The sequence below is a fragment of the Spea bombifrons genome, chromosome 13 (genome assembly GCF_027358695.1).
Source record: "Spea bombifrons isolate aSpeBom1 chromosome 13, aSpeBom1.2.pri, whole genome shotgun sequence".
In the NCBI taxonomy this organism is placed as follows: domain Eukaryota; kingdom Metazoa; phylum Chordata; class Amphibia; order Anura; family Pelobatidae; genus Spea; species Spea bombifrons.
In genome coordinates, this window is record NC_071099.1 from 25,756,582 (window position 1) to 25,778,277 (window position 21,696).

General features: G+C 44.9%; 1 protein-coding gene and 1 long non-coding RNA gene across 4 annotated transcripts in view; one reads left to right on the forward strand and one right to left on the reverse strand.

The window, feature by feature from the left end:
- Positions 1-1,829: 1,829 nt before the first annotated feature.
- The window catches only part of CEP131 (centrosomal protein 131), a 20,416-nt gene continuing 549 nt past the window's right edge, over positions 1,830-21,696 (forward strand). Inside the window, exons 1-26 of one of the 3 annotated variants that reach the window (XM_053453227.1) lie at positions 1,830-2,052; positions 3,372-3,551; positions 3,797-3,879; positions 5,195-5,309; positions 6,289-6,410; positions 7,002-7,115; positions 7,229-7,378; positions 7,677-7,794; positions 7,992-8,108; positions 8,376-8,535; positions 9,123-9,217; positions 9,307-9,477; positions 9,555-9,755; positions 9,848-9,985; positions 10,140-10,265; positions 10,519-10,635; positions 11,036-11,065; positions 11,598-11,700; positions 12,799-13,000; positions 13,422-13,529; positions 14,416-14,533; positions 17,315-17,389; positions 17,734-17,876; positions 19,438-19,615; positions 19,704-19,900; positions 21,427-21,487. In XM_053453227.1, coding sequence (XP_053309202.1) covers positions 3,378-3,551; positions 3,797-3,879; positions 5,195-5,309; positions 6,289-6,410; positions 7,002-7,115; positions 7,229-7,378; positions 7,677-7,794; positions 7,992-8,108; positions 8,376-8,535; positions 9,123-9,217; positions 9,307-9,477; positions 9,555-9,755; positions 9,848-9,985; positions 10,140-10,265; positions 10,519-10,635; positions 11,036-11,065; positions 11,598-11,700; positions 12,799-13,000; positions 13,422-13,529; positions 14,416-14,533; positions 17,315-17,389; positions 17,734-17,876; positions 19,438-19,615; positions 19,704-19,900; positions 21,427-21,487 — 3,216 coding nt within the window. In that variant the 5' untranslated portion in view covers positions 1,830-2,052; positions 3,372-3,377. The remainder of the gene's footprint in view (positions 2,053-3,371; positions 3,552-3,796; positions 3,880-5,194; positions 5,310-6,288; positions 6,411-7,001; positions 7,116-7,228; positions 7,379-7,676; positions 7,795-7,991; positions 8,109-8,375; positions 8,536-9,122; positions 9,218-9,306; positions 9,478-9,554; positions 9,756-9,847; positions 9,986-10,139; positions 10,266-10,518; positions 10,636-11,035; positions 11,066-11,597; positions 11,701-12,798; positions 13,001-13,421; positions 13,530-14,415; positions 14,534-17,314; positions 17,390-17,733; positions 17,877-19,437; positions 19,616-19,703; positions 19,901-21,426; positions 21,488-21,696) is intronic. The other 2 variants (XM_053453228.1, XM_053453229.1) reach the window with 2 other exon arrangements.
- Positions 12,770-13,667, reverse strand: LOC128471313 (uncharacterized). The gene is made up of 2 exons (XR_008346103.1): positions 13,608-13,667; positions 12,770-12,944 (listed from the first exon to the last, which is right to left on the reverse strand). It is a non-coding gene; the product is annotated as an uncharacterized LOC128471313 (long non-coding RNA).

The following is a 21,696-nucleotide window of genomic DNA, read 5'->3' on the forward strand; positions in this document are numbered from 1 at the left end:
AGCTCTGCCACTGTACGGAACAGTATAGAGTGATGGGAGTTATGATGTACTTTAGAGCATAATTATAATGAAAAAGACATTGGAAATGGTACAGCATAACACCCATCACTCTCACACATTTACCAATCAACATTTACCAATCCACAGATTCCACACATACCAATCCACAGATTCCACACATACCAATCCACAGATTCCACACATACCAATCCACACATACCAATCCACAGATTCCACACATACCAATCCACTCTCACTCAGTCTTAATGAATGATTTCCTACCTTCTTTTCTACTTCTTTTCTTCTTACAGCAGTCTTATCTTTTTACAGCAGTCTTCCTCTTCGCTCCTCTTCTTCTGTCTTCTTCCGGGTCAGAGGGCACTGTGGGCGCGGCTTAAGTGCCGCCGGGGTTTGTTGTCAGATCCCGGCAGCACTGAAGCCGCGCCCACAGTGCCCTCACAGCAGCAGTTGCCGCGCGGATCGCAAGGGAGCAGAATCGGAGGTCTTTAACAGACCTCCGGCTCCCTTGAGTGATTTTAAGCCGGTTCAAGGGAACCGGCTTAAAATCACTCAAGGGAGCCGGAGGTCTGTTAAAGACCTCCGATACCGCTCCCTTGCGAGCCTGCTCCTCCAGCGGCGGACATTACTGTCCGTCTCTGGAGGGGTGCCGGGTGCCGGCAAGTTGGCACCCCCCTGATGAGCGGCACCCGGTGCGGACCGCCCCCCCGCGCCCCCCGCTAGGTACGCTACTGATTGCAATAAAGAGACTAAAAGTGCGCATCAGCCCGTGCGGGCCGCGGATGGACCGTTACTTATTGCCATTCAGGATCTCAGAACTTTACGCACTGAGCGCAGGAGCACAGCACTGAGAAGCCACGCCCACTTTGTGTACTCTACCAAACTGCATGTCGAGCAACCTCGTTGGTTTTTTGATTGACTGCTAGGATGACCAACAGTGGTTGCGGAGCATATTGTGTCGGCCAATAAGCACGCGTTATGGGTAGGCGTACGGTTAGGTTGTATTGTTGCTAGAGAGTGGATGTTGTGAGTTAGTAACATTGTCAGTTTTGTCGGGTCCCGGTGACTGAGATACCGTGAGAAACCGCGGTACAGGCGGCGAGAGGAGGCGGTACTAGAACCTGTCTGTGGGGAAAGAAAGCCGGACACGGGAGGCAGAGATATCTCCAGAAGCTGGGCACCGGAGGCTACGATATCTCCAGAGGCCGGGCACCGGAGGCAGTGATATCTCCAGAAGGTGGGCACCGGGGGCTGCGATATCTCCAGAAGGTGGGCACCGGGGGCTGCGATATCTCCAGAGGCTGGGCAACGGAGGCTGCGATATCTCCAGAGGCTGGGCAACGGAGGCTGCGATATCTCCAGAGGCTGGGCACCGGAGGCTGCGATATCTCCAGAGGCTGGGCACCGGAGGCTGCGATATCTCCAGAAGGTGGGCACCGGGGGCTGTGATATCTCCAGAAGGTGGGCACCGGGGGCTGCGATATCTCCAGAGGCCGGGCACCGGAGGCTGCGATATCTCCAGAGGCCGGGCACCGGAGGCTGCGATATCTCCAGAGGCCGGGCACCGGAGGCGGCGATATCTCCAGAAGGTGGGCACCGGAGGCTGTGATATCTCCAGAGACTTGGCATTGTGAAACCTTCAGACACCTGTAACCTAAGGCTGCCATAGCCTGTACGCATGAGGCGTCTTCATGCCCAAACTCTGATCTTGGGAGCTGAGGCTGGAAATAAAGGAGACCCAGGTGTTGAAAGAGAATACTGATTAAACACCTTCAGACTGGGTTGAAGTTGGGGGCCGTAAGTTAAAGTTTAGAATGCTTTTCCCCCTGCAGTCCAGATACTGAGCAAAGGAAAGTCGGTGCTTTAAGATGTTGAGAAGTTGCTGATAGCGTCCAGAACTTCTGGACAGAGAAGACTTCAAGACTCGGGTGCTGAAAACGTTATCTCTTAAAGACGCTCCTCAGCGGTGACATCTCTGAAGAGTTCTCTTTAACGTGACATCACACCTTACAGCGTTTAAAGCCAAGTGAACAGGTGAGACCTCCTCAGCGCCTAGTCAGAACCACGTGGAGAGGTGTGTATCGGTGACATTCGTATGGACCGGAAGGTCTGGATGGTGTGAGGTCTTGGTGGGCCTTCGCCGCCACAAGAGCCCATATTGTTAATCAGGTGGCTAATGTGGGCCCTTTGGCCTATCTGGTCTGCCCATTTTCCAGAGCCATAGCTAGTGCTTACGGTGTCTGGGTCAGAAGTCCTGTCCTGCTCTGGACATCACACCCTGCAAGGGTATTGCCTGGAAGAGCTGCCCCCCTTCCCCGTAGAGCTTACACTCCTTCCATTTTTTACCTACATGTAAGATTTGAAATGCCGAAGGGGTCTGATCGGTCAGGAAATTCCAGGTTTCCATGACATTTTGTCTGCGTTCCGTACATGTTCTCCTGCATCCGGAATACCCGATGAAGATTCTGATTATACCTTAATATTTTCCTCATGCAGAAGCAGTTGGGATCCTGAGGTTTTAACCCCTACAGCCCTTATACCATGAGACAGGACCATACATTTTATTTATTACTAACTTAACAAACTGAAATCACTCTGCTTCTACCTCATTATATACACAACCCCTTGTGTACCTTTCTGTGGCGTCATATATGAATTAGTGTGCGTGTTGTACCTTGTTGTCATAGTTACCGATTCCTTTCTTTACACAGAGCACATGCCTATCCCCAACGGTGCTTTATTCTTGTCACGTTTAAACGTCTGTCCAGATCTTGGTGGTGCTGTGCGTGATTGTGACATGTATGACCGACCCTTGTCATGACGTGCCAGTTAATATAGTTCAGCTATGATTTTTTTCCTCCCCATCCTTAACCAATAGTTACCAAATATGATTTAAAAAAAATATATATATATATATTTTGGTGTAAATACCCTTTAAGACTGTACCTTGTCTTATTCCGTCACTTGAATGAATGCTCCCTCCTTGAGTTCAACCTAAAAGCGGTTTCCTTCTCCAGTCCACGTCATTAAACTAATTGTTATTAGCCAAAGATCTGACCTGTTTGTGGCCCTCGAGGACTGAAGTTGTGCAGCAGCAAGTGATTCCTAAAGTCTACAACCCCATCTACGGGTCCAACGATGCTCAGCCAGTTCAAAAGCTACAGTGTATCTTGGAAATTGTAATTGTGGTGGGAAGTGTTTGCCTTTTTCTTGGGTCTAAGTTTTTTAAAAGTTCCAAAAGTTACTAAATGTTTCATCGTTGGAAATAAATACAAAGCCCGTGTGTTTGGTTGGAGGAAATAGAAGTTGTGTTGGCCGTGAGAACATTTCTTGATGGTCTTCTTTTTCCACAGGCACCGATGCAGAGTTCCCTTGGTACCCCAGCCCATCAGGGTAGGGGAGACAATACTGAACTTGCCCTCACTGGATCTCAACTTTCCGTCACGAGGCGGCCGAGTAGTGCTGGTGGCGCCAAGCAAATTGCACGCTCTATTTCGGTCATCACTGATACCCGGAGCAAGGGAAACTCGCCGGTGAGTTCATGGGTTCCTTGATCCTTTGTTCTACCTGCCTGCCTCTTGTAATGTAAGCAACACGCTGCAAGTTTGAACGTGTCAATTGGTAGCAAAAACAAAATGTACTTTTACAAGGACCTGCGTTTAACTGTTTCAGTGGGCTGCACAACTTAGACAACCCTATAGCCTTCGTTCCTCCTGCTTCCCGACTCCGAAATCATTGTTTCATTCTTACTGTCTATGCCCTCTATTTTTTAATACAGAGGGATTCATCGCGATCTGTCAACAACCTTCGCAGATCCAACAGCACCACCCAAGTGACTCCAGGGAACAGCTCTTTTTTCAGGTAATAAATCAAACACCTATACGGTTTCTCATTCTTTCATTTCTCATTCTTTCGCAACTCGGAATAAAGTACTTTTCCAAAGTCCTTCAAATTAAAAATAGGCGGGAGGTTAAGTTACTTTATTGTAAAGGGATTAGGTTAAAAAAAGAAACCAAAAAAACACTGATATCTGCCACCAGGGCAAATAGAGAAGTGTGTTTTAATGCACCCACCCCCCCCCATCTGTCCAGCTGCTACTCCCTGGGGGGAAATTGACTGTTTTGAGGGGGGTGGGAGGAGAAGGATCTCCCTGTCTTAGATGGAATGTAACAGATGTAGAGATGGGGTGGAGGGGAAGTCTGGACACTCTTTGTCTGACCTTGTGGATTATTCTTTCATTCCTTACACTGAAGGCCACTCCAGCTGCTTTGTTATAGGGATTTGAAGGGGGTGGAATATGAACCCTATCTCTTTGTCACCCTTCCCCCAAACACTACTTTTATTCAGAACTCTTTTTGCCTAAGCAGGCTGTTAATATGTAGTGGAATCGTCAGACTGTGGTAGGTGATTTAAAGCGTACATGCAGTGTGATGTGTACAAATATCGAACGCGTTACCTATACAGCCCCAAACCACTGTTCTGACTCAGTTATTCCAGTCATAAGAGAGGATGCTGAATATGGCAAGCAAGGGGGTAACTATAAACCACAGGGGCCCGGTGCAAACAAAGTCGGGGGGGACCCCAGCAATACCAATCAACATTTCACACTGTGCTCGTTTTGTCCCCCAAACAGCTTGTTAGTGCCAGTATTTCCCCCAAACAACTTCTCTGTGCCATTTTAGACCCCCAACAACTTGTCTGTGCCATCTTAGGCCTAAGAATGGATCAGACAGCGTGCAGGGAGAGAGTGTGAGAGGTCATCCAATCGGGTGATCTCTACGCTCTTCGTGCTGCTAACTGCACGTGTTACGCGCTGGTAGCCGTTTTTAAAGGGACAGTCACAGTTGCGAGCTCTCCGACCATAATTGTTTAGCCCCTGATGGCAAGCCTTGTTAACCTTTACAAGATTTGTTCTCAAAACATCAAATTTGTATCCTGACTTCTCTCTTAGTGTTTTAAAAAAAGTAAATTATCTATTTTATTAGGATGCTGTTTACATACCTCCCAACAGGAGTAGGTCTTGGTGGCAGGAGAGTTGGGAGGCATGTGTTTAAAATATATGGGTTTTTTTTTTATTTTGGTGACTTTCAATGATATGGATCAACGGTAATACCAAAGGCTTTGATATCTGACTACCTGATGCTAATCCCTTCTTTGTGTCTTTTCTTTTCAACAGTGAAGATCAACATGAGGATTTCCTGGCGTTCTTTGACGGCAGCTCCAGTGGAAGGAGGAAGCTGAGCGGTTTGACCAAAACCTCCCCGGAAAAGAAAGCCACTTGGAATGTCCTGGTATGTCTCGTGTGAACAGATACCATGTATTTGGACCTTTTCAAAACTCCAAAGGGTTATGTTATGTTGTTCCTTGGGTACTGGAAGGAGGGCTTATGGATTTAAACTGTTGTGTAATGGACCCTCTATCACTGTGTGTTAAAGGTCCGACAACGGGATCTAACACTGTGGTCCAAATTCCCCTCCTTTGATCCATTTGTGATGTGCCATAGGATCACTGGTAATGTTGTGAAGATCACTTTTGGTTCTTGCGACCGCCATATGATACCTGTTGGTCTAGGCTGTCGATTTGGGGTTTATTCGCTAAACGCAATTCCCCAACATCACTATGTATAATAAAGGGCCAATCCCAGTGTGTCTCTATTGCGAGAGTTAAGACCCATGGGTTGAACAGACATTCAAGAAGTCTTATAGGCCAGCTGAGCCCTACGTTGGCCTTCCAGGACACGTAGGTCTTTATTTTTTTTGTGATGAATGCATACCAAAGTACCCTGTGAGTACTTTAATATCCCCATTCAAGAAGAATGCATATTAAACTGTCCTTTTAAATCAGTATGTGTGTTTACGTACGTCTACATTATTGTGTGTGTGTGTGTATATGATAGATATTTATAGGTTTTTCTCAATGAGTCTTATCATTTTAAAGTACAGCAATACAAAAAGTATTTCATTATATATTTGTAAATATAGCTTAGGTATAGATGTAATTTTTCAATAAATGTATAATTTCTGGAGTATTAAGTTTTTTTAATTATCTGGGAAATAATTTGGGAGTAAACTACTCATCTCGTTATACTGAGATAAAACTGGTTGAAATTATTTCAATTCAGAAGCGTGCACGATACTGCGCCTACAAATATCTGGGGTCAAAAATAAGTCATCACAAACTTCTTGGGATACTGCTGTGAAACCTGTAATAGCTGGAAAGGAAAATGTGAATTTATTTTAACCTGTGTTACGTTTCATTGTTTGGTTTTAGGATGAGCAGCCCAGAATGTTCCCTGTGCCCTCGAGTGCCCGAAGTGCCAACTCCATCAAGAGCGTTGGCATGAAGAGGAGAGACACTGCTGCGCTGGCACCCAACTTTCCAGCCAATAACAGGTATAGTGTTGCTGGAGGCATTTCATACATAGAATGTGGATGTAGTTTGTTTTTCTCCTTGAGCACACACCCCGGCACTGTATACAGTAATAACCCCCAGTGCTGTATACGGTAATGTAGTTGACAAAAACCTGGTTTTATCTCATTTTGTTCCAATAAACTCCCTTTATCTGCAGACCTGGAGGCCGCCATTGCTGCCAGTCATGTGATATTTTGGGTGACTTTTCCTGCTCAAACACCACACTGAGCTGATGCTTTATGGCAATGCTAATGAAGTCCCTTCCTCCATAGACTTTCATTATTTAAAGTGTTCAGCTGGCTTATTAAGACTGAAATATTCTATTATTTAACACAGGCGGTATAATAAGGAGTCAGAGTCTCTGTCTAGCAGGCTGGTAGAAGATACCAGAGCGAGAACTCAGTTGGCTGATATACAGTTGTCTGAAACAAATTATGGGAAAACTAAAGCTGAAAAGGATTTAAACTACATCCTTTGTATCTACATCTTATAGTAAAGATTTCTGGCGAGATGTTGCAAAGAGAGGACCGGCTATTGTTTTAATCCATCGTTTCCATGTTCTTTCCTACCAGAAGCAATAAGGGAGCTGTCGGGAACACTGTTACCACCATGGTGCACAACAACTATTCTCCTGGAGACCGAGGACTTACCTCCAAGAGCTCCAACCAAGCTCTGTCATCGCTGAAGTAAGAGAGAGCTTGAATGGATTATAATATTGCTTAGTCGTATCAGCGTTCTGAATGCCCTGGAACCATTTTTAATCTCATTTTTAATACTATTATTCCTTTCTCCCTCCTAGTAACCAGAGACCCCTTAGCGGGGACGACTCAGGAGGCGGCTTCCAAAAATCCCAGAAGAATTTATCCAGCACGAACAACCTCAGCCGTAATAACACAGGGGGTAATACTCCCCAGAAGAGGAAAGAGGTGACCACAGAGGAGGCAGAGAGGTCAGTAACAGATAGGAGACCTCCAGTTATCTTGTACAAAACAATTAAATATGTGATTTTAGTACAATAGGATACAGTAAATACGTTAAAGTGGTACTAGAGTTTGACCAAATCATTTATAAGGATATGGAACATCATGTGAAACGATCTTGTTGATCCAAATTCAGTGCTCTGATGAGTGTGGTCCAGGCCTTGAATATCAATGTTATGTCAATAGACCAAAAAAGAAGAAAAAAAAGGCCATTTAGAAAATTATAGTGTTGTTGGCATTAACGATACATTAAAACGTTTGCTGCAGGTTTATCCAGCGGGTGAACGATGCCGCAGTCACCATCCAACGGTGGTACCGGCAGCGGCTCCAGAGACGGAGATCAGGGGAGGGTGCCTTAAAGCAGATGTTGGCCTCTAAAAAGGAGGTAAGAACAAATGAAATGCCCTTTATACATAAAAAAATCCTCTCTGAGACCTTAGGTGCCTTTGCAATGGACACATCTTCAGAAAGATTTACTCACTTCTGGAAGAGAGGCATCCCGATGGATCTGTGCTAAGGGAGAGACCGGCTGACCCTGACCCACAAGGGACATTTTCATTGCGTGTTCTCTGTTTCTTGAAGGAGAGGCAGCAACAGACAGAAGATGGCAACTTCCTAACCTCCCAGCAGACCAAGGAGGAGGAGAGACGGAGGATTCGGGAGGAGAAAGCGCGACAGGCCAGGAGGGCAGCCATCCAGGTATGGGTTGGTGGAAAGAAAGCATTGATCTTGTTCGTGAAAGATGGACAAAGCTATATTGGTTAGAGTGTCTCTTCCCTTGATATAGAATATATTGTTATATCAGTCAACCAGACATATTCCTGACCCCATAACGGGATGTCCCTTCTGATTGCTCTATATATATACATCGTGTGTGTGATTTGTAGTTCTTGTATGGTACGGATAGAGGGGTCTCTATCTATAAGCAGCACGTGAGGCGTCTCTTTAACCGCTCTTTGGCTTCAGGAGTTGCAGCAGAAACGGGAGCACAAGGCGCTGGAGGCCAAGCGAGTGGCAGAGGAAGAGCTGCAGAAGCTGGCGCAGAGAGGGAAGCTGGGGCAGAAACGGAGTGCCAGAAATTCCGTGATGTCCCCACAACCGACTACCGCAAAGGCCCACAACACAGGTCAGGGTTACTTTACATGAAGTCACTCAGGAGAAGGAAGAAAACGTATTGTATTTTGTATGTGGGTATAGGTTTGTTATAGTGCAGCGCTGACATAAATAGAGCTTTGTTTTTAATTGTTAAAAACTATGTGCCTCTCTTCGTCTGTGGCTTCCGGTGGATGTTATATAATATTTGGGTGCTCCAAACTCCCACTGATCCTCTATGATGAAACTAGCTTAGCCCTTTCCCTTCAGACATTCAGGACTCCTTCATTGCATTGTTCAGCATAACACAACAAGATACAGGCTGACGTGCGTCTTCCATGATGCTTTGTGTTCAAAAACAGCTAGCTGGTTTTCATCGGAGTTTGTTCAAGATCCATATACCATACTCTATGATCTAAATCAGACCATTCTGAAGTTCATGAATGTACCAATTGGATGAATCCAATTAAATTACCAGCCATTTTTCTGAAACACAATCCTGGGGCGAATGTATACATTTCGTGTAAGCAAGCAAGAACGTTCAGTTGGCTTCCACGATGACTGCTCCTTACTTCGAGTATAACTAGTCACTGAACCAGTCTGTCTTTCTGGGATTTCTAGGTACCAGAGCCCAGACTGGCATGGAGCTAGACAAAGCCGTGACCTCCCTGCTAAGCCCAGCTCCTGAAAGCAAGCACAGTGAGCAGAAGTCACGGGTACGTGCCGGCTGGCAGCTGTCTGGGTCCTCGTCTTTGATTTTGTTTTCTTGCATGTCTCCACAAATTCCCCTTTTTTTAATTCTTAGGGCTCCTTGGACCATTTACTTGGAGATCTGGATATGCCGGCCTCTGCAAGCATGGCTCAGTCTAAAACTACTCTTACTGACCTGCTGGACACACTCAAACAGCTGGAGGAGCCAGAGCCCCTGCCTGAAATCCAAGGACAATCCAAGGACAAGTTCCAGTGGATAGATGGGGTGAGAAAGGATCAAAGGTATTTTCCGTGTGTCTCTGTACGTTCTATCTGAATGCCTATAACTCTTCTCCATTGTAGGACGCAGACACGTCACTGACCGCAGATAACTTGGAGCGGCTTGGCCAGCTGATGCGGAATGGACAGGGGGAGCAAAAAGAAGCCCAAAACGGTGTCCTTCTCTCAGAGGCAAAGCTCCAGAGCATCATAAGCTTCTTGGACGAAATGGAAAAATCTGAGCAAGAAAGACCACGGTCTGCAGCTTCCAACACCTATAGAGGGGTAAGTAATAGGTTAACATGCATGTGCTAAAATGCCTACCATCTCTCAACTTATCTGCCCCTGATACCAAGTTTTTGTTCCTGATCTTGTAGGCTTTGCTGTCAGAAGAAGAGTTGACGCATCTGGAGCAGGCATCTGCTGTGGCCACGGAGGTGACCAGTTCGATGCTGAAGCTGCGTCTGGAGGTGGAGGAGAAGAAGAAAGCCATCAGCCTGCTGCAGACGGCTCTGGTACGGCTCAGCTACAGCCATTATTTTTCAGATTCTCAGTAAAATGTTTGATATGGGAACTCTAACTGCATAACTTTTATAACGGCAACATGTTTTTTGGATCAGAAGTGGTTTATGTATAAAGGTTAATGCTTTCTTGTTGTTTTACATCCAGGCTCAGCAGCGAGAGCTGACGGTTAGACACGTTAAACAGACGGAGAAAGAGCTGGGATACCAACTGAAGCAGCAGAGCGAGCAATATGAGGCTACGATTAACCGGCACCTCTCATTCATAGACCAGGTAAGGGGAAGCGCTGTCTATCACCGAGCCGGTACTGGTTAGAGGAGCTTGCCCTTAACGTATCCAGTCATTCACAGTTCTGGGAGGATTAGCAGACATGGTGGTGAGAGGGTCATTTTATCCTGCTGTAAATGGTTAACCCCTTAGTCATAGACCAATGAGGTGACACTATATACTAAACAGTGGTGTTATGGTGTACAGCAACTCCAGTAGTGCCAACTTGTGTACCCATTACTCTCTGCCCTTCCCGTAGCTCATTGATGACAAGAAAGCTCTAAGCGAGCGCTGTGAGTCTCTGGTACATGAGCTCAAGCAGGTGGATCAGAAATATGGAAACAAGATCAACCAGATGCAGGAACAGCACGAACTGGTGAGTGTGAGGGGCGCTGGATGCACACCGGGAAGCGCTGCCTGCATTATTTATATTCGTTTTGGCATTCTGCCTTCTGGGAACTTCCCAGGATAGCTTACCTAGTGCTCTCAGGCTATGAAGGGTTATGAAGTAGGAATTCTGGCAGAACAAGACAGTATCATGTTCTGGAAAATAGTCTTATCTAGTTTCAAAAAAATATATAAAAGTAATTCTTAGTTTCTCTTGATCTTCAGTGGGCCTCAGTTAATTATTTCTGCTTATTCTAACTGTAATAATCAAACTCTACCACTGGGCGGTGCTAGAGAGACAGCAGTCCGATCAGACTTGTGTTCTTCTTGCTGCAGAATGCTCCTCTTTCTCTATTATTTTTCTCTTCTTTTTCCTTTCCTTTCGCCAGGTTTGGCAAACTCTGGGCCCCCTGTGCGAGGTAACGTCCCTCTCTGCGTTAAAACCCCCCTCCGACACTTGGCTCCCTACTTTATCCCTGGCACCGCAGCCCCCCCCCTTCAGACCTGCGTCACAAAATTGCTCCCCTTCGCGTAACAAAAGAAAAAGAAAACTAACGAACTACGAGTCCCTTTGATCTTTTGCCAAAAACAAGTGCCGTATCGTTGTCCGTCGTTGCAGGAGATGGACTCACGCATACTGATTCCAAAAAGCATGCCTGTATAAATGAATGGCCGTAACCCGCAAAACCCCTTGCTTTTCGTCAGTAAGCCTCCGCTATTCTCATGTATTTATGTTAAAGATACAGATTTATGTCTGTTTGATTTAGTTTTTGCCTCTGCCTGTCCTTCCATTATTACTCCTCAGCGGGTCTGGGTTATAATCGTATCGTATCCTGATGGGGTATTATTATTATTTTTGTGCAGCGTTTGCCTACGACAAACCTCCTATGTTGTGTCGCTGTTGTAACAGGGGCTCCGGTTCTCCTTAATGACCTTGATGTGTTCTTGCAGGAGATGAAGAGGTTACAGGATCTCATGACCGCGACTGAGAAAGTGAGGCGAGAGAAATGGATTGACGAAAAGACCAAGAAAATTAAAGAGATAACAGTAAAAGGTAAATAACGTTTGCAGTCAGCGATGGAATATAATCGAAGACCCGGAGGCCGCCATTGCGGTCAGCCGTTTGATATTTTGGGTGACTTTCTTTGCTTAAACACCAGCCTGAGCTGATGCTTGATGAAGTCCATGACTTCTATGACTTTCCTTGGTCAGCATTCAGGGGGTTGATTAAGACTGAGACATTTTATTGTCTATCTCAGGCAGTATGATAAGGAGTCGGGGTGTTTGCCTAGTAGATCGGCCTCAGATAACAGACTGAGAACTCGTACAATTGACTAATATCCTGAAAACATTATATTCTGCAAAACCTGTTTTTAAAAAGAAAACAGCCCTATGTTTTTGAAGACATATTTGTCATAGCATTAAACTGTGGGAGTTCTTCTTTAAGGGCAGTATAATGCGCAGAAGGCTGGGACAGAGAAGAGTTTGTGGAAAAGTCACTACGCATTGCGAAGGTTTAATCCCAGTGACGAGCTTGAGAAAGAATTCATAGTTATTTGGCCCTAATAAAAATTCCCTAAACGTCACCCTGATGCATTAGCTATGCATTATACAGGGCACACCTCGGCTTGAGTGAATAAGTTACTTGGGCGCCCTTTAATTTAGACAGTCCTTGCTTACTTGGAAATGTTAGATGTGTTTTGGAATGCTAGAAACATGATCTTGTGTTTATTTAGTTTCCATTAAATATTAAGATAGTGTTTGTTTTGAATAAATAACCTTAAGCAGTTTACGTCTTCTACGTACAGATACAACGCACAGAATCAAGAGCTCGTACACCGCGTTGTATTTGTACTCAATTTTAAATGTGATTTCCACCCACTCTGACCTTGGCGATATACAACTTTTTTATATTATTATTATTATTAATAATAATAATAATAATATTATTAAAAAAATGTAACTGAGAATATGGAACACTACTTCTGTGATATTTCTCGAAAGCTTTAAAAATAGTTTCGGACGCTACACTTGACTGTTTTCAGAACACGGAGCGATCTTCTTTGTAAATGAGGTCACAAACAAAAACCAGATCATATAACAGAGAAAAAAGAACAAATAGAACCGTTTCATAGACTGTGTATTCTTGCAGGACTAGAGCCGGAAATCCAGAGACTCATCTCCAAACACAAGCAAGAGATCCGCAAGCTGAAGGCTCTTCACGAGGCCGAGCTGTTGCAGTCGGACGAGCGCGCGGCTCTACGCTACGTGCACCAGGCAGAGGAACTCCGGCAAAACCTAGAGAGAGAGAAGGAAGAAGTGAGCCAACGAGAGCGGGAACTAGCCAAGCAGAGGTAGGAGAAAGCCTCGTCCCAGCCTGATGTTTCAGATCGGCACCCAAACTTAAAGGGACACTCTAATGCATATAATAGCTAAGAGGTGCCTTTAAATTTCTCTTGCGCCCCGTTTGCAAATGCATAGGGGGTTCTGTAGACCCCCTATATGGATCTTGAGATTCAACGGAGGCTATAGATATATATTAGTCCTGTTACCATAGGGTCTAGTGGATTTGACCATTCCATTCATTGCTATAGAGATAAGATCATACTTCAGACCTTTTCAACAGAACCATAAAATCATAACCTATATATATACCCCATAACAATACAATGTAATTAAAACAGAAGAATATCGTTAAGCAAGTTGATTGGATGACATCAATTATACCCCAGAAGTGTCCTTTCTGGATGGAAATGTAACTTCAGTTTGGCGCAGGTACGAAAAGCAACTTGTTCAGGAAGAGCAGTCGCTACAGGAGCAGCGCAGACGTCTTTACAGCGAGGTCGGCGAGGAGAAGGAGCGGCTGAGCCAGCAGGCAACCAGGTGAGGAATTATCACCTTCTGCAAATAAGTAGGGAGATGGGTGGGTATTCGGTGGATTGACCACCTGTGCAGCCTCACCTGTACACACCCAGAAAGTGTGTTCCTCAAACACCGCACAACCTAACCCCGCAGCCGCTGTTGTTCGTATATCGGTGATGACCTTTGGAATATCTATTGTGTGAGCTACACCTTCAGGATGTGTAGATAACTCTATATAAACTTTGCTTTGGACTACTTGTCGGTTCTTGGCAGAACAATGTAATGCAATGTGAAGGTATCCCCTAACATGTGACGCGATCGCACCAGGGCTAGTAACCTTCCGCCCCTCAACCTAAGCAAGAAAATCATTCCGTGTGTTTATTTAGTGTAAAAAAACAAAAAAAAAAACACTTAGATTATAGGTATTTGTGCAAGAAAGGTAGTCTGAAAGCTTTTAGTGGAAGAGATCATGTGAACCGTATTAATGCCACGTCGACACAGCGTGTTCCGTGATCTACCGGTGTTGTTTTTGTAGCAGTTTACAGGCGTGGGATCCTTTTAAAGGGTAACAGAGACGTGGCGGTAACACACCTCAAGCAGAACCATCTGATCCCATTTGTGTCAACATGTTTTTGGAACATTAGTGTAAAAGTTGACACGTTCCCATGTGTTCACCTCGTTAGGGCCATCCATTAATGGTTTTTCCACCCCTTTGATGAAAACCGATCAGTAGCTGCAAGTGATTGGGGAACAGAATGGGGGGGGCTCCAGGTTACAAGAAGATAGAAAGTCAACTTTTTCATCCCAGTAAATATTTCTAAATGAAAACTTAGATTATTATTTAGGCCCAAAAGACGCACAGTGGAAGGTTCTAGTTGATGTGATTGAGAATTTTTTATCTAAACAGACAGAGAGCAGAACTGGATGAGCTGCGGAAACAGCTGGAAGAAAACTGCTCCCTGACCACCAGAGTCTTGAAAGAAGAATACGAGAAGAGCAAAGACGAGCAGGAGAGACGTCACCAGGTCACTTCACTCTTACCTCGTACAGTCACGTTAGTAATAGTCACATAGTAGTCACGTTAGTAATAGTCACATAATAGTCACATAATAGTCACGTTAGTTCAGGGCTCTACGGGCCTTCATGCTGTAAATGTTAACCCGGGTCTTTTAGGTCAGAGGTCCTCTTCTACCCTGGACCTTCCTATGATCGTAAATTGGTTGCTGTAGGTGGAAATAGCCGATGTAATCGCGTCTCCGTACATAAGGGTTACATAGTTTCGCTAAAAGTCGGCCCACTGTAGCCCACATGTGTAGAGGTCTTCTCACACCTTTCGGCTACAATGTTGTCAGGCTCTTCATTACCTACGTACACAGAATTATAGCCTTTTACAAACCTGCGTGACAAGATAAGAGGAACCCATCAGATCTAATACATGAGTTCTGAGAGCAATTTATTATTTCTGTTATCATCAGTGTGACATTATTTTCATCTATGATATTTATTAGAAGGCATTTTCTGTACCTGGATTGTTCTAGTAGACCGCGCATGAGGCTCTAGCCCTAGAGACTCATTGCAGCCGCGCTGTTCCCCCGTAAAGCTATTATCGCAATTGGCTTTATTTTTAAACACGATGCGACATCACAACAGTCTCTCTCGCAGCCCAAATTAATATCAGCGGATGCAGAGAGGGGATCGTATGCATTAAAGCTCAGAAAATGGCTGGAATTCCCCTTTAAAAAGTCTTCCTTTTGAATGAAATATTAACCTCCAGCCCTGCCAAGACTAAATCGACAGGACAGATAAAAACACGGGCTTGAATCCAATTCATCAAACGTCTTTGAACGCAGAAATTGAGTGACGGATATGAAGCGCGCATAGTAGAAAAACAGACCAAAAATCTAAAGAATTAAGGTACCTCACACTGTGCCTCCAGTACAATGGACTTCATAAACCGGATCAGCGAAAACGCTGATTAGATGACATTTTACGTGGTATGCAGACTATGCCGGCATAAAGGTTTCATCTCAGTCTTTGACATTGGTAAATCTGGGGTTGAGTTATTCTGTTTAAGCCTTTCCAGCGTGTACCCGGCTAACCCATAGATTATCTCAGTTAAGGCACACTACGGAGGCCTCTCAGTAAATGTCTCCAGAATATTGTTTTGGAACATGTGGCGTTGGAGCCCTAGGGGCCAGCGGTGCAGCATGAGCCAAGCTATGCGCCCGATACAGAGAGCCCGGACATGCGCGAGGAGCCAAACACAAAAAAGTTGAAGGGATTTCAGGTGGCTTAGCTTTAGGAGGCTTTTATTCCTATCCTCCTGGTGAGCCAGCCCGTGGCGCAGGTAGGAGAGTGTGATTGCCACTCGCCATCAGTGCATTGGAAAGGTCAAACCCAATGATCTGCTGCGATTAGAGCTTGGTTGGCCCTGTATAATATACAGATCACTGACATTTCTTGAAAAAGGTCACCTCATCGATTCAACTATACAGTGTACCGGGCCAGATCAGGCCTTCTTGCCGAAATGTGCCCGACATGGTCCTTCATCAACCTTCTATGCAATACTTTGATCTCCAAATTTGGCTTTTACATTTTGTCCATTCCAATATGTGCAGCGTCTACGATCAGGGTCTATATGTAGTAACACGACCTTGGAACAGTCACTTCTACGGTCATCTTACCCATATTGCTTAACCAGGCCAACGTAACAAGCCCTTATCTTACTTTGTTGTGGGTAAACATGGTGGAACCGTCTGTCAGCCAACTGACCTAATATCACGCGCACATGCTGTGCTTCTTTAAAAGCAGCCCCCCGTTTTTACACGCCATTGTCACACTGTCGGATATCAGTCATTTGAATACGTTCTTGTTTCTACCAGGCAAACGCCTCAATTTCACGCTTACGATAAGGTGGATGGTAGAATTGCTCAGCCTTAATCACCATGGCTGTCACTGTGACTAGTGAAAGTCCATGGAGGTCATTACCAAAAGTAGCAACAAACGTGCCAGGTTAAATAAATCCCCAAGAACATTCTAAATGTCTTTGTGATGAGTTATTCATCTGTCGTACAACAAGCAGATTATGTTAAGAGGGGGGGGGAAATAGCATTTTGCTATAATTTCCCACTACGCACATCAGGGTGCTAACCGCTTTACCCATGGTAGGGGGATCACAATGGCCGGCACATGTCCAGCCCGGCCGGGGCTGTGTACTGCAGGGTAGTACTTTATACCTTCAGGTCACCAACATGTGGTAGATATCTGTCCAGGGGAAAAATGGGCCGTGTATGTACTCTATTGTATGGTGTGCGATCTTCCCAATAGCCTCTAACTATCCACATAGACAACATGACTCTCAAGCACAACCGCTGCTCGCTCCTTAGGTGGGTGAATTTGCCGATCGCGTGCATCTACTGTCGGGGTTCCCAAGCAAAAACGAGACGGCTCTCAAAAATCTTTTTCTGAATTAGGGAAAGGTTACGGGAATATGATGCATAATCGATATACAAAGAGGAAGCACTTATGCCGTAAACAAACACACTAAGAATGTCCAACTTTAGAACATCCATCGGCGTCAACCCCACAGAAGACAAACATCCCATGACTCTAGTCTCTATTATGGACTGGGAAAACTGGATTTCTGTACTTTGAACCTCTCGCGGTTGATAAAATGGGTCTATACTGGTAGAGAGACTAAATTTCCCCTTCAGAAACCGGTACGAGAATATTGTGAAGCTGCATTGTGATGACCGATCTATAGCCTTGGATTTTCGGGGGAAGATCTAACGTTTTCTTCATTTCAGGCAGAGATAAAAGCCCTTAAAGAAAGGCTAGATATTGAGAAGCAAGCGTGGGAGCAGAATTACATGAAGAAGGAGGTACGTTCCCTAGGTCTTTCTTCTTAAAGGTTTTTTTTCTTAAAAATATTACGTTCTCTCATATTTTCCTTTTTAATGAATTGGTAGTGACAAAAAAGTAATTCCTCTTCAGGCTGGGTATGTCACGTGATCCAAACTAGATCCAGTACTTTTAAATGTGCAAATAAGACTTAGCAGATCTGTCAGTTTTATTTGCATTATAGGTTTAAATCCCAAAATACGGCAGCAGCCGATCCGTAGCTTAATTATGAGAAAAGTTTAGTTACAAAGGTGGAACGGCACCTTTGATATATATTGAAATGCACATTCCCTCTGCGTAACGTCTCTGTTATTCACATCCGCAGGAGGCTTGGCTGCTGTCCCGGGAACGGGAGCTCAAGGAAGATGTCAGGAAAGAACGAGATAAGGAAATAGAGATCGTAATACATCGTCTGGAGGCAGAGATGTCGGCTGCCAGGGAGGAGTGTGAGAGAGCCGCAGAGAACAGGTAATCTCCAAGACCATCATTGCCGGTAACATCTTGTCTCCCGTCTCCAAACCCCACCGTTACAAAGGCTTCCAGAGCCAATCAGCTTCCTCCAAAAGAAGTGTTCAACACAGTGGAGAAACCGGAATGGAGATTCTGATAAGAGGAGTTGAGATACCTGCACCCGTAGTACATACGATGGGTTCCTTACACAAATATATTGCTAACTCAAGTCTCCAGCTGATAAGAATGTTCCGTCTGGGGCATTTGCCCATCCCAGAATCAGGTAGTTACACAGGTTAACTTAAAATCATGTATTTTAAGTTCCCCCAAGAAAAAAAGCTTGGCCATCCTTTGGCTTTTCTCTTTCTCTCGCCATATTTGGTCTCTTACCAGACCTTCTGACCATCTTAAGGACTTCTCCAGCCCACCTTGTTTCCTCTTCTATGAGGGAACCCCAGCTGGCATCAGCAGCAACCTCCTCCTTCTTACATTTGTACACAAATGTCCAACCATGAAGGAAGGAAGACCAGGCTAGTCTTTGTGGTCTCAGCGAGTGTATGTATTACTGGTGTATTACTGGTGAACATACGCTGCAGAGCTTCTAGAAAGTCACCCAAGTGGATTTACAGAGTTTGACCCAAATTTATGCAACAGGGGCAAGAACGATGATTAGCCTTAAAATTATCCAGGTCCTGAACAATACTGTTTACAGCTTTTAGAAATAAGATGTTCCTCAGGTAACAAGAAGGAAGGCACGTACTCACTCCATCACCCATTTTAAGCCCTTCACAAACAACAAAGACTTGCCCATGTGATATGTCTTAAAAATAGACATATTTCAGGAAACAAACCGCGTTTTGCTCATCTGTTACAGCATCACCTTGATCAGCGGCTGTGCGTAAGCTTACTTTCCAGTGGCTCAGAGTGATATTTCCTTGTCTGTCATTCTTTACAGAAACTGACTGAGGTGGCGAAATAGTACGCTATGTAAGCTGCACCTACCCTTTTAACACGGCTTGTAATAACACATGTCATGCATGAGGGCTCTTGCTAAAATTAAAACTTCTATCTACAGAAATAGAATCGTACGTGTGTCGCTTTTAGATGCAGTAAAAATACCAGCCAGCCTCCTCTAGAACGCGATACACATTTAATCCTGGCGTTGATAAGGTTCTGCGTTTGAGATGTCCAACTGGTTATTCGAGGCCACCTACGCTTTCCAGGATCTATTTCGTTAGCCTGTGTACAATTAAACAGTTTGTGAATCACCCGCAAGAGTTTAACATTCTTGTTCTGGAACTTCACGAAGGCCAACTAGTCCAGATCTAGGAACTCGGTCTAGTCACGCTGCCACTAGGTAGACTGTGTCTTAATGACTAAATCCAGACTTTGGCTCACTGCACATAAGAAAGAAAGATGGAGGGCCAAGATTTGGATGGAATAAATGATTACTTCAGGCATATTCTAAATACATTGTTCCTAATCAAAAGAGGTTTTCTAGAATTGAACATCTGAAACATAGTGGTATTGCCATAAAAAAAGTGTCACTCATCTTGGGTTCTTTTCCCTTGGCTTGCAGGATTAAGAGGGTGAGGGATAAGTACGAGTCTGAGCTTCAGGAGATAGAGCGATCCGAGAGGAAACTGCAGGAGAGATGCAACCAGCTGAAGGAGCGCGTTACCGAGCTGGAAGGAGAACAGATCCGACTTCAGGGACTCCTGAGACAGAGAGACCAGGAGGTGGAGGACATCAGGAAGGTGAGGAGGGGAACATAAGCAGCAGAAACGCATTTTCATGAAGAACCTGGGTCACTACTAACATGCCGAAATTCTGCTACCCCAACAGATCACAGACCGGCTGAACGAGGAGAGGAAAAGTCTCTCCGATGTCATCCGGCAGGAGTTTGCAGATCGACTTGTGTTGATCGAGGACGAGAACAGGCGTTTGAAAATAGAATCGTCAGAGGGGCAAGCGAGACACCGGCTGGAGCTGGAAAGGATCAGCCGCGAAAAGGACGAGGAGCTGGAGGAAGTCCACAAGAGGTACTTTTTTAGGGTCCGTTCCAGACAATGTGTTTTAAAGGGCAATCTTTTCCGCCAATCAGTGAAGGCGCCTCACTGTCCCACATTTTTACTCCCTTAAGCAATATTTCCATAAGACATTGTCCTGTGTTTACATTCCAGCATTCTCCAGGTACCACAGGTTTAGTAAATAAATTCTGTCACAAACCCAGCGTTAAAATGTTTGTGCTTCGCCCCCCCACGGGCATCAATGATCCTTGGCCGCCCATGACCCCATCACCGGTCACCACTTTTCCTTTCCTGGACCAATGGAGACATCAGATCAGCGGGGCCATTCGTTGTTTTACAAAACTTTGCACGCGCATGCAATTTCCATGGAACTATAACCACCCGATGACTGGAACACGCAGCCGTTTTGATTGTCATTAACTTCGCCTTATGACAGCACACTCATAATTTACAAGAGTGTAGCCTTTTATTGTAGGGCAAATCTGTCATAATGTCCCCAAAGCCGAGGGTCAAAAGAAAAATCAATTCACACTATTCTGACAAACGTCAAGTTCAAAAAAAAAATCCGAAAAGTCTTTGGTCTTCTTGAAAGTCTTTTGGACTCTCTTGATCTTTCAAGTACCTGGCAAGATGACCACAATTTAAAGCAGCGGGCTCAAGGGTTTGCGGAAGCTCTCTTTCTGCTTCAGGTGTGTCTATGAGTAAGTTAAATGGCTGTGCCCCTGGTTAGCATGCAGATTCCATGCATATGTATAGATCAAATGGCTTTGGGCTTTGTTGGCTAGGGCTCCAGTCTGTCACGTGGCCATGTGACACCGTATGCAGTTTGCTTATGTACATACAAAAGAGTCGCGAGACGGATAAAAAGATAAACGTAAAATCTCATGGTTTTGACCCCCGACAGGCATTTGGCCAAGTAATAAAGAAGCCCCAAAAACACATCTAGTCCTACCCAAAATACATTTACAGAATGGATCTAATAAAGAGAGCACAGAAAGAATCCAGCCAGGGTGTAAAAGAAACCTGTTACCTGTAACGTTTGCCCCTGGTGGTTTAATGTGGAACTGCAGATACAATACAAATAAACTTTAACTCAAACATAACATAAGCAACAAACACCTCATGCGTGTAAGCAGCCGCCGCGAGTTGGCACCACTGAACCAAACTCAACAAAGTCTGACTTATGAATTCAGAGGTTTCCCGTTAACGCAGTGAACTGGATACAATAAATACCCCCGTAAAGCCGTGTGTAATACCGATATGTCATTTAGGCTGTTATATACGTCCCCTTCTCGTAGCCTCTGGAAACGGCGAGAAATCGACTTAAAGTTCTATAATTTTCATTGTTTCCACGCTGTGATAGAACATTATACACTATTATTCAAATTCAAGTAAAAAAAAATAAAAAAATCCTGTGTGCCAAGGAGAAAATACGACGGGCAGTTCCCTTCGCCGTCGTGCAAAGAGAAATCATTAATCTGGGCAAACAGACACGGTATGATGTGGGTCATAAAGTGGATTTTTTTTTTTATTGATAGGGTAAAGGCTGCGATTGTGAAGAAAGAAGAGACTGTGAACAACCTGCGGAAACAGTGTGAGGTGAGAACTCGCCAAACAAAAAGCACAAGCCCTTTCTCTGCGGCAAGCGGTGCCTTTGTACCCCCTCGACATGCACACCCGAAGCCCCGTTATTGCCCTGGAGACCCCCGATACTTTCCTAAACACCTCTTCTCCCGCCGCCCTTATGCACAGAGCCCAGCTTTAGCCTTTGCTAAGTTAACTCATCCATCCAAAACTGCCTGCCAGAG